This window comes from Pygoscelis adeliae, unplaced genomic scaffold (genome assembly GCF_000699105.1).
Source record: "Pygoscelis adeliae isolate BGI_AS28 unplaced genomic scaffold, ASM69910v1 Scaffold766, whole genome shotgun sequence".
In the NCBI taxonomy this organism is placed as follows: domain Eukaryota; kingdom Metazoa; phylum Chordata; class Aves; order Sphenisciformes; family Spheniscidae; genus Pygoscelis; species Pygoscelis adeliae.
In genome coordinates this window covers 102,334-113,965 of record NW_008825008.1, presented here as the reverse complement: position 1 = coordinate 113,965, position 11,632 = coordinate 102,334, and the positions used below count along the sequence as shown (strand labels likewise).

The following is an 11,632-nucleotide window of genomic DNA, read 5'->3' as shown; positions in this document are numbered from 1 at the left end:
CGCAGAGGGCTGCTGCTCTGCCTGCACGAGTGCAGGTTCAGCATCGCAGCCTCTCTCTGTAAAGACTTAAAGTTTGTATGCTTTGTAATGCTACTTTGTATGGAGGAAACTTTGACCTCTTTTGGTTGGCCTCAAATACTTCTCAAGCTATGAAGTAGATATAATTTAATTTTCTTTTCATTTTATGTTTTTTTGACCGATTTGGTTTTGATTTCAGAAAAGCTTCTTTAAAACAAGAATCTTTGCTAATGAGAATTTATTTTTTGGCTTTCATCACAAGCAGTTACTAATTTCAGTTCTTGACGTTGCTTCAGTGTTGTTCTTAATCTCATCTCCTTTTTATCTTTCCGTGCAACATTCACAAGCAAAGATTATTTCCCAATTCCTGTCTTCTTTATTTGTTCATTTCTCAGTGCATGAGTGTTGGAGCTGAGTGAAATAATGAACTGCGGATCACTTAGACTTCTTTCCACCCTCCCATCCTTGAGAGCAGGATGGTGGTAGGAGTTGTACTTTTAACTAGCTTTGACTGTCAGCAGCAGTCACTGTATGAGAGTTGCAGCCATCACTGCTTCGTTTTTGTGACTGGAGTTAAAGGATATGGACCCCCCCGTGATAGGAGCTGTATGGACTTGGGACAGAAGGATAAGCCTGAGCTCAGAGGAATGAGGTTGAAGCAACTCTGCTTTGTCTCAGACTGTAAGTTAACTCAATGAGGTTGAACCTTAGCTGGAGGGAAGCACCATCTCGTGAAAACTTTTGGGATAGCTTTAGCAATGCCCTTCCAGGCTAGTTATGGGAGTGCTTTTAATAGAATTTGCCCTAGTTGCTGCCCCTCCTTTGCGAGGGCAGAGGGTGAGTAACCTGTTGTGTGATGGTGAAATGGCAGGAGTTGGGAGTGTCATGTCCTAGGCATGGCGCAACTGTGACACCAACCGTGCGGTTGGTTGTGTTAATGGGTACTACTTCAAGCAGACTGTTTGGCCCAGGCTAATCCAGGGCCTTCAAATGTCATCTCTCCCTCAAGTTTGTTTTGTTAGATCCCCCCCCCGGTACAAAGAGCTGTTGATCTTCAGCCAGGTCAGCCATATCTGGGAGTGGGCTGGTGGCTCGTAGGAATTAGGTGAACTCCTTGTCATCTCATTCCGTTCAGGAAAAAACTAATGATCATTGAACTTTAAGGAAGAAGAAAGGTGGTGGTGGGGAGGACAGTGGACTGACCCTCACCAGACTTCTTGTTCTAACTAATAAGCAGTAGGTATTGGGAACAGCTTGTTTGCAATCCTAGGGGTGGATGGGCGACAGGGAGAGGCACGAGAGTTGCTGCCCCAGGAATGAGAAGGTTTGAAGAGAGCGCTGGAAGCTTATGGGGAAGAATTGTTGCTGCCTCCTGCCCCTGGCGCTGATGTGTGCGCTGGCTTGTGTGCGGGGGGTGACTTACCTGGCAGCTACTAGTGTGGTGAGATCTGCTCACGAGATATCCCGTGCTCCCGCTGCAGGGCCCTGGGCAGGTATCTGCTGAGCTTCTGCCGGCATGCTCAGCAGAAAAGGCTATTAGTATCGTTGTTTATACTGTATTGTTTAATTATCATTTGGATGTGTCTCCTGCTTTTATTTTCTTCCTTGGCTTTAATTCTGTCCACTTCTTGCCTGAAAGAGGCTTGGCAGGATCGTCTTCCATTATTCTTGGGGATCAGTGGCTTCCTTCTTTATTTTCTCCATCCTTCTCACACACAGTCCCTTTTGCTGCCCCAACCTTTCTCCAAAAGCATGTTCTATCCCTTGCTTTATTGAATGATGTCATGTTTATAAATAAGTCAGGAATAAACTATAACAGGGCTATTTTGGCCAAGCATTTCCATGATGGCTTTCCAAAGCAGGTCTGAATTTGAAGCGTGCAGGGCTACGATGGCTGCAGCTCAGTGCTTGGACTCTGGACAGCTAGGCTCTTTGGGTACATGATACTGAAAATCTTGGCCTGTAACAATATATATATCTGCCCTCTTGGTGCAGTTTGGTCTTGTGCCTCTGCCAAGATGGTCGCATCCCCACTCACGCTGTTGGGGCACATGGGGTGTCTGCAGCCGTGCCCCGCTGTGCTGGAGATGATGGTACTGCTCTAGTTGTTACACAGAGATCACCAGTGCTGCAGGAAAGGTGCACCCCGTGGCTTTCGGCATATGTGTGTATTTGTGGACTTGTGCTTTGTGCCACTTCGTCCAGCAAGATTAATGGATTGAACAGCAGCTTCAAGTGATGTAGCCAAGAGTGGTTACTGGACAAGCATTATTTTTGTCACTTTTTAATGATGTGGTTATTTTAAAGGGAAGAAGATTGGAGAGAGACAGTCGAGGACTGACAGCATGTGTACCATAATAAAATCACTTAGAAATGTAAGCTTTCTTTGCTTGCTTGATGATCTTAAAGGTCTTTTCCAACCTAAATGATTCTATGTTTCTATATGTTTCATATTTGCCTTATGGTGAGAATTTCAGGAGGGCAAAGATACTGCTTGTGTAGTTGTCTTGTCTATGAGAAAGCCTGCCTTCTCATGAAATAACCAAAAGTTGGTGCTCAGCTTCACTTAGTGAATTGCAAAGACTGGTGTGTTTGGCATAGTACGAATTCAGGAGCCAGCTTTCAAGGTAGAAGTGTTTGTGTACACTTCTGCGGAACCTTGGCTTGTAACCCCTTCCTCGGTGATTAGTGGTCATTTGGGGTCTTGCATTGGTGGAGAGGGTTTGATTAAAAACTTCTGCAAGATACATTCTTGTTCTCTCCAAAAATAGCACAAAGTGATCTGAAATACTGCGTATAGTCTAGAGTTTAGGCTGTAGCTTGTCCCATCTGAACAGCGAATTAATGCCAAACAGTTGATAACAGAGTAGACAGTACTCCCTTTAGGAGAACAACAATACAAAAACGGTGATGTTGCTCACCGACGGAGCAACGCGCTGTCCTTCCCTTCCTCACTAACCCAGTCTCTTACCTGCTTTGAATTTCTTCCGTGTATCTCCACTGGAGTTACAACATGGTAGCTACCTGGTATGCAGTGGCTCACAAGTTTCGTTGTTATTTAAACACTTGAACATTTCCATGCTCTGTAGGTAAACAGTACTCTGACCATATGTAGGGATTACATCTGAAGTTCATTGTGTTTAAAAAAACTTGGGCTTTCCCTAGCTCACAGAAAAGTCACCATTACTGCAGGGCTGAATTTTTGGCCATCGGGATACATTAGCAGTTTGATCTTGGCATAGTAAATGTTAATTGTAACAGGAATGAAATTTGTTGTATTCTGACCCAAGAAATACGTGCTTTGGGGGCTGTAATTCTGACATCATGCAGCAGAGTTTAAAGGAAGAGACTTACTGTACCTGGAAATGATAATAACTGCTGCTTTCACTCGGTCTTTAGTTTTTGGTGGGTTTTTTTTGGTTTTTTTGTTTTTTTAAACATGACGGCATCTCTGGCCTGGTGGTGGGGATTTAGGGGGAGTGGAGAGAAAGCAGTGCAAGACAGTGACCTGCTGCAGTGTGTCCTGTCGCAGGGCTCTTCCTCGGGGCATCAGAACGTGGTGTGCTTCCTGATCTGCCTCTTCCACCCACTGGTGGGGCCTTTGTGGTGGGTGATGATGAGGCCAACATCTGACTGCAGGTGCGGAAGGGAGAGAGCAAACTGGGGAGGAATGAGAATAGCTGCGGAAAGAGAGGTAACTGTTTAAGCATTGTCTGAATAGTTTCTTGAAAGCCAGGTTTTCATCAGGCATCTGTGTGGGGTATTAGAAGGTGACAAAGAGTTGATTTAAATGCAGACTTGCCTCTAGGCAGGGGCTGTGGGTGTCCCTCAGGTGGATCAGTGTGAATGGCTTTGGCAAATCTCCAGCATAGTTTTACTGCTCCGTCCAGCTGACTGTGCTCAGGTTACAGTTGTCAGTAGATTGTGCGTACATTGTGTGTGTACTATGCACTGCATTTGAGATAATCAGTTAGTTATGATATATATATGTGCCCCATAAAGCCTAGGGTTGAAAGATATGTTAAAAAAGAAATGGAGGCAAAAATCATATTTACAAGAAGAACACAAGCTGGAAACGGACAAAAAAAAAGGGTTTCTGCATCTGAAAGTGCATCTGCATTTTAAAAGCACCAGCAAAGGCAGCACCTCTGGTTCCCATGCTCACAGATGCCTATTTTTGTTCCAGAAAGCCTGTGTCTGTGGCCCGGTGGTGGAACGGAGGCTGCAGCAGGGGAGTGGCAGACCTTCGCTCTGCAGCCCCCCTGCCTGGTGCTCCTTCACGTTCCTTGTTCCTGAGCTCCTGCTCAGCAATAAGTTATTGTGTGGCTTTTGATGACTGAGTGAGAAGAATTTCAGCAATGTAGTCTGTAACGTCATTACCTGCTTTTTTTCATGTAACAGAGGAGTTTATCCTTTTGTATTTTCTTTAACCACATAAAGAAAACCCATAAAACTCGACCTGAAGTGGAATATACCTTTTATTAGAGAGGTCTGTTGCGTTTTAGTTGCTAGGATGTTGAACTGTGAATTGCAAGAGACATGCCTCAGGAAGGGTGGTGAGCAGGGCAGAGAAGCGGAGAAGGTGCGTATTTGTGCTATGACAGCTTTAATGAGGAGCATATTGCTGATGCTTATTGGCAAGAATAATACCTGCAGCACTTCTTAGAGCTTTTAAAATGCTGAACCCACCTGGGACATGTTGTTGGCTGGTGCTGGTAAACAGGCAGGATACCCCACAGGTGGGCACAGGGACTCCTGTATCCTGTGAAAGCCTATTGTACCCCGTCTTGGCTCAGTTAGTCACAATGCCGGTAAGCTCCTGAATCCTCTTCTTGGCGGAGGTCCTGCTGGTAGCACACTGCCCAGCCAGAAAGTGTGCATAATTAGCAAACAACATGGGATCCGCTCTTCTATAGCGAGGCAGAAATGGCATTAAGCAGAGTTAGGTTTTTGTGTGCTGAAAGATTTTTACGTTCTTGTGATCACTGCGCAGCCCTGGGAAGCAGGGTGGGTTCGGGTGTCTGTTTCTACAGAGTCAATACTTGCGAGCAGGTTATGGAGACAGGCGAAGTCCGTGTTTCCGTCTGTCTCCTAGAGGGGGGATGACTGCTGTTGCACTCCCTTTCTCCTGCTCTGTAGTTTTGGGGCAGAGCAATGGCAGTTCTGTTCATATAACCTAAAAATTAGGACATAAGGTTTTTTTCTGATTGTAACTGCCTTTATTTTCAAATACTTTGGTTTCATATACTTTATGGTGAAGCTTTTTCCTGAGCACATCTGAGAAGCAAAGAAATTAGTAGCTTGTACGTATCAACTTTTTATCTCTTTTTTTTTTTTTTTTTCAATTGCTAAACACTTAATTTGCTGTTCTCATCACCTTCTTCCAGTCAGGAATATTTAATTGTCTCTTACTACTTCTTCTGTACACTGCAACCTTTGAAATGAACAAAGGGGTGTTAGTGAAGTAATAGGGGCTAGTAGTGACTCCAGATATTTACCTGCTCAAATGTGTGAAGTTGAGTGCAGTCATTTACCAGAGGTCATGTTCCTTACTAAAAAATAACAAAACCCCCCTCAAACCCTGGTTTATTATTTTGTTCTTTCAGAAGGATGGAGAGAACCATCGTGTTCTTTGAAGGTGTAGGAGCCACTAAATAAAATCAGGACTTGCTTTTTAATGTAAATGTCTCTGGTGGCCAGATGTAATCTGCACACAGGGGGGAGGCAAATCTTTTTAAAAGCATCTGGAGCTTTAGTGATTTCTTGTGTTCTGGTTTTTCCCCAAAGATCCGAGCCAAGAAGAAACCTACTCCAGTGAAGTATGAAGTTGGGGATCTTGTTTGGGCCAAGTTCAACAGACGCCCATGGTGGCCATGCACAATTTGTCATGACCCAGTGCTGGACTGTCACTCAAAAATGAAAGGTACTGTATCTACTCAGACCACAAAATGGAGGCGTTGTGTATGGCAGGGTGCTGCAGTTTTTAATTAATTTAAAAAACATTTCTGGCCCTTGAAAGCTATGAAGAAATAGACTGTACTGTGGAAGACCTGGATCTATAAAGTAGACCTAGATCGGGGAGGTGACGGGAGGAAGACAGGACTGAGGCTGATGGAAGTGGCACAGATAGCTGTTGGACATGTAGGCTTTTCTTCCCAGAGTATAGGAAGGATGCGTAGCTGGGCTGAGCAGAAGAAAGAGCACCCTCTTGAAAAAGGGATGCAGAGAAAGAGCAGAAAAAAAGAAGGTGGACCAGGAAGGTGAGGACAGAGATGTGCAACGGGTGGGCAAGCAGAGCTGGGAAGCCTGGAGTGTGTGAGGACACAGAGTTGGCCAGGCTTGGAGAACGGGAGGCTGGAGAGGCTGAGAAGTGGGGTAGTGCAGTGTAGCTGCTGAATGCCTGAAGGTATGGTGGGAATGTGTGAGAGGAAGTAAAATTTTTCTGGTCTTGTTTGGCACAAAGAAGCAAGGGGCTGTTTATGGGGAAATATCGGAAAAACGTGGAGATGGAGCCACATATGTGAAAGTTTAGGGCATAGTGTGTCAGAGAGACTAAGAGCCAGCTGAGTGTGAGGGGAAGAGATGGGGAAATAAGACAGAGCTGTGCGTGCATGAATGTAGGGGGGAGCCAAGAAGGAAGAGAGTCTTACAAGCTCAAGGCAGAGAAGTGTAGGTGAGTGATGGAGAGAACAGAGGGGAAGTGATTGTTTGGAAATTGCAGCTCATTTGAAGGCTCTCTCAGTGCTTTTAGGATCATACTAGCTGCCATGGGGAGACTGCCACAAATGGAAAGACTTATTTATTGGTTCCTGGTTTTCCCTTCTGACTCTCTTTGTTCTGTGGGCAACTGGAAACCCCTTGACCTGGTGCCATCTGCCACTGACAGCTCTGTAGACTGGTGAGGTTGCCACTCGCCGATGTATTTCTCTCCAGTTTTTGTGGCCCTTGCCAGCCTAAGAACCAAGTGCTGAGAGTGAGTAGGCTTTTTTCAAGTGGCTATCAGCTCAGAGCCCTCTGCTATTTCTCTAGAGACATGAAGTAGGTTTTCCTACATTGTGCCTACGTCATCCCCAAGTCTGGTTGCTGTAGTCTTCTTACTTGCTATTTCTCCACCTTTCCCTTCATCATTTGGGAGGCATTAATCCTGATTCTAGATAATACTGAGTGTGCTGTTTTAAATAGTCCCTTTTGAGCTCTCAAATTCATGTCGAAGATGTTGCTGGAAGATATGCCAGACATATATATTCTCCCCCTGCATCCCTCCCCATGAAGTTTTGGACAGGATTTAATGTATATAGCTGTCCAGTAATCCCCTCTCAGCCTGTGTATGAGGATTTCTAACAAAGGAATTCTGCAGGGAAGAAACACGGTATTAACAAATTCCAGCAAGGTCTGATCTCCAGCTACACGATAGATTCTCCCATCATGTTTTGTCTATGTTCAAACCAATAGAGCTCTGGGAAAAATTGCATTTTCCAGTTGTGGCTGTATGTAATCTGCTCACCTCCCCTCCCCAATGCCACAGTGGCCGAGTGGGTGGATCTGAACTCTGGTGCTTTTGGGCAGGGGGAGCTGCCGGGGCTCTGTGTGCACCGTAGGAAGCACAGTCCTCCTGCCTTGGCTCTCCTGTTGCCATGGGAATGAGCCCTTGAAAACGAAGGCAGGTCGCTTCAAACTCATCACTTGTGCAAAAACCTCTTCTCCTCTTGGGTTGGAGGTATGGTGTTTTGTTTAAAGCGGTTTGCCTTTTCTTGGCAAGCTCTTGACTCAAAGATCTTTGGAGCTGGAAGATTGAGGCTCAGTGGCTTGAGTCCCGGTACTGTGAATGGCATGGATGAAGCCTGTCATCTTTGCCCTTGGTTTGATGTTGCCCTGGTCATTATTTGTCATCCTCTCAGTGGTCTCGGTCAGAATCTCAATGTCAGCATCGCTAAAGGCCAGGCTGCCGCACTGCACTGGCACTCCCGGAAGAGGCAGCACAAACCAAATGGGCTGCGAAGTCTAGGCTATGTGTTCAGAGGGTGAAGGTGTTCCCAGGAGAACGTGAAGCACACATTGCAGCGAAATGCAGGGAGAAGTTTATATCCCTTGCTCAAGCCTTGTTTGCTCTGTTCTAATGCCTGTAACCTGTCCTTTTTCACCAACACGTCCAGTACTAGTTCAGTTCTTAGTTGTACCATGTCTGTTCAGCATTCTCATGCAGAAAGCACCTTTGAAAAAATCTTTGATTGTGCCCTTATGATTGAGTTTCTTCTCTTGCTCTGCACCTTCGTGCCCAAGACAAGATACTCCTTACAACTAACATCTTGTCACGTTGCACCAGTCCTTGTAGAGCGTGCGTGTATGTGCTTGCTTACTTAAATGCTGCTGTTAATGTTTTATGTCCGAAATAAGAGTTTGTTTGGTAACAAAGCATTGAACAAGGTGGGATATATCATGGTGGGGGAGGTTCAACCTGTATGAGTAAATCCTATCCAGAAGGATGTAATTTCTGGGTGTTGCCAGCACACTGTTGCCTTTTCCCAACAGTCAGGCTGACTGGACTGTTTAATCATTAATCAGGGAGTAGCAAAAAAGAAATGTCCTGCCTAGTATGTTGTGTCTCTCAAGGAAAAAAAAAATTTGGATATTTTTGCAGGTTTTTTTGCAGCCAAGCCATAGTCTTTGCTCTAGGGAGATGACCCATCTTAGACCTGTTAGTCAACTGCTTGTAAGAAAAAAATATATATTCAGAAATAGAGCGTAGCAACACAGAACATAGAAAGCAGAGATCAAAGGGATCTCCCTGACTTCTGACTAGAAATCCCCCGAACTGGCATTCATGTGGGAATGTTACTGAGCAAAAAGCAGTTGCAAATTAACTGGCAAATTGCTACCGCTTTCTGTGATTCTCTTCGTCTGTCTTTATTCCGTTACATGCAAGAGGTTAATTCTGTTACATTTCTCAAAATAGTTTCCAATCGGAGACCGTACCGAGAGTACTATGTGGATGCCTTAGGAGAACCTTCAGAGAAAACCTGGGTTGCTGGGAAAGCTATTGTGCTCTTTGAAGGAAGACATCAGTTTGAAGAGCTGCCTGTTCTTCGGAGAAGAGGAAAGCAAAAGGAAAAAGGCTACAAACATAAGGTGAAAGATCCGTTTTCTCTAATATGTTTTTGATTCTTTGAATCTGCACAGTACAAAGTATTCCTTTATGCCTGGAATTGCACTTCGACAGCTCTCTTCTCTGGCAGTGACTGCAGCAACGCAGCCAGGGAAGTGGTTCTTTGCATCCTTACAATGAGCATAGTTTATAAGCTGCCAGGAGTTTCTAGGCTCTCTTTTATGTCGGGGTGTGGCCTGCTGCTTTTATTGCCTTAGACAGCTCTGAGAGGCAGAGGAGTCAGGTCTCTGTCGGTGTGAGATGTGTTCAGCGGCACAGCCCTCTCCTGATGCCTATTACAGCATGCTTCTAAATAACTTCCTGTGCTCTCTGGCAGCCTCTTTTGGCTGATCTGAAGCAGAGGTGGAGTTGCACGCTTCACTAGATCACTGGCTGAGATAAAGCAGTGGGGTTTCTAGCCCTGATTCAGTAATTCTCTTTATACAAACCTGTTAGGACTTATAATTTGACTTGGAAAACGCTTTGTCAGTGAGCCTGTGGGAATGAGTTTTGTGGCGCATCGCATCATCTCCGTTTCCAAACATAACAGCCTGGAGCAGTTGTAGCCAGTATAATGTAACATGACACAGGGTCTGGTCTATGTCTTTAGGAAGGTGACTGGAGAAATTAACTTTTTAGAATTGCTGAAGTGAAGAAGTACAGAGGCATTACTGTAAGAGAGCAGATAGTCATACCAGGCAATGGTGTCTGTTTTTTCTTTTTCTCTTTTTCCAAGAGGTTTATTAGCAGTTATGTACTTAACGTATGTTAGTGCAAAACCATTAGATTAAATGTGCTTTTGCAGATGTGAGTCCCCAGGTGTAATGCTTTCTTTTGGTTTTCCTTTTCCAAGGGCATGTTCAGTATCTTCTCTAAGGACTCTTCTCCTTGTGTTCACAGCCCTCTGACAATTAGTTACATGCTCCCAAATAACTTTTCTGGTTCTAGAAATGCTCCATGTCGATTGAATCGTGCTCTGAGTTCAAGGGATGCAGGAAGAATCAAGAATGAGCAAAGCAAACATGTCTGCTCAAATGCTTTAAGGAAAATGATGCTGCATTTGCCTTGAGAGGCTTGTTGGCTGTCGCTTTGCGTTTCTGTGCCAGGAATCCATACCGTATGCATTCCCCTTTACAGGCTGTTGTGTTCAGGGTGTGCTGGGATGCCAGGACATCTGGTTCCTGGGAGACCTGTGCTTGCAGGCACCTTTTTTCTGTTTTGGGAATGCACGGGATTTTTATTAGGCTCAGCAGGAGTGCAGGGTACTTACCCAGGAGAAGTATTTTCTCTGTCTGCTAGGCACAGTCTCTGAGAATACATGTGATTGTCTTAAAGATGCAAAGTCCAGGATTGCCACTGTGTTCTGTGCCTTGTGCATCTCTATCTCACTTTTATCTTGTTGCTTACCCCATCAAATTTTTCTTTTTCTTTTTTTGTCTCCTCCAACTTTAAGGTTCCTCAGAGATTTATGGCTAAATGGGAAGTCAGCGTTGGACAGGCAGAAGACATTCTTCTCGGGGGACCAGAGGATCAAAAATGCAGCCAGAACTCTATCGAGCTGGACAACGAGAAGGAATTGCAGTTGGAATACTATGCCAATGGCCCTGGAGCAGAAAGGGACAGGCAGCTGAATGGCTGTTTTAAATCCTTGTCATTTGACTCCAGACACCCTGCCAGTGAAAAAGGAAAATTGCACATTAAGCCACATGTGAAAAAGAGCTCTGACAGCAGAAAAAGGACTAGAGTAAAAAAGAGTGGTGCAAGAGGGGAAGCATCTAGGGGAGAAATCAAAGAAAAAATGCCAGAGAGCATAGTTAGAAACATGATTGTTGGGGACCTACCAGGTAAACACGCATCTCATGAACTTCGCCGGATTGCCAACAGTCTAACAGCATCCAGTAGCACCAGGGAAAACCATTTGCTTTCCTCCTTTGGAGAAAGACGTTTTGAAAAGACTACTTTGAAACCGGACTATGAGAATCGTAAAAGTGGTGCTCTGAAGAACATGCTCCAAGGGGATTTGTTTTCCAGCGCATCTTTGGAGAGAGAGAAGAGCTCCCTGGGCATTTTGTGCAGTTCCAAATTACAAATACACTATTCTGCATCTGATACTGGTATTGAGAAAAAGCAAACTGAATCGGATTCATCCTCTTCCCTCTCAGATGGTGGGAACAGTGATGTAGATACCATGGACCAAAGTTCAGAGAGAGCCTCTAGCGCTCTTGAAGTTAGTGATTCTTCAGATAAAGTGGAGAAGGAATTTCCTATGACGTCAAGTGGAAACATTAAGCTTTCCATGTATCTTTCTCAGAAGAGTAACAGAAGGGCCAGGAAGAAGTCATACAGAGATCGCAAACCTCTGGGAGGTTCAGTAACCAGCAGACTTGATGCTGAATTTGTGGATGGGGAGCTTGAAGTAGGCTTCTCCGATGCTGAGATGTCATTGACGGCTCTTGAGCGCTCTTCAGATGT

At 44.8% G+C, this 11,632-nt stretch overlaps 1 protein-coding gene across 1 annotated transcript in view; it reads left to right on the top strand.

The window, feature by feature from the left end:
- Positions 1 to 5,859: 5,859 nt before the first annotated feature.
- NSD1 (nuclear receptor binding SET domain protein 1) overlaps positions 5,860 to 11,632 on the top strand; it is a 45,329-nt gene continuing 39,556 nt past the window's right edge. The window contains exons 1-3 of the mRNA XM_009326221.1: positions 5,860 to 5,941; positions 8,972 to 9,144; positions 10,614 to 11,632. Of these exons, the coding sequence (XP_009324496.1) occupies positions 5,935 to 5,941; positions 8,972 to 9,144; positions 10,614 to 11,632 (1,199 nt within the window). The 5' untranslated portion in view covers positions 5,860 to 5,934. The remainder of the gene's footprint in view (positions 5,942 to 8,971; positions 9,145 to 10,613) is intronic.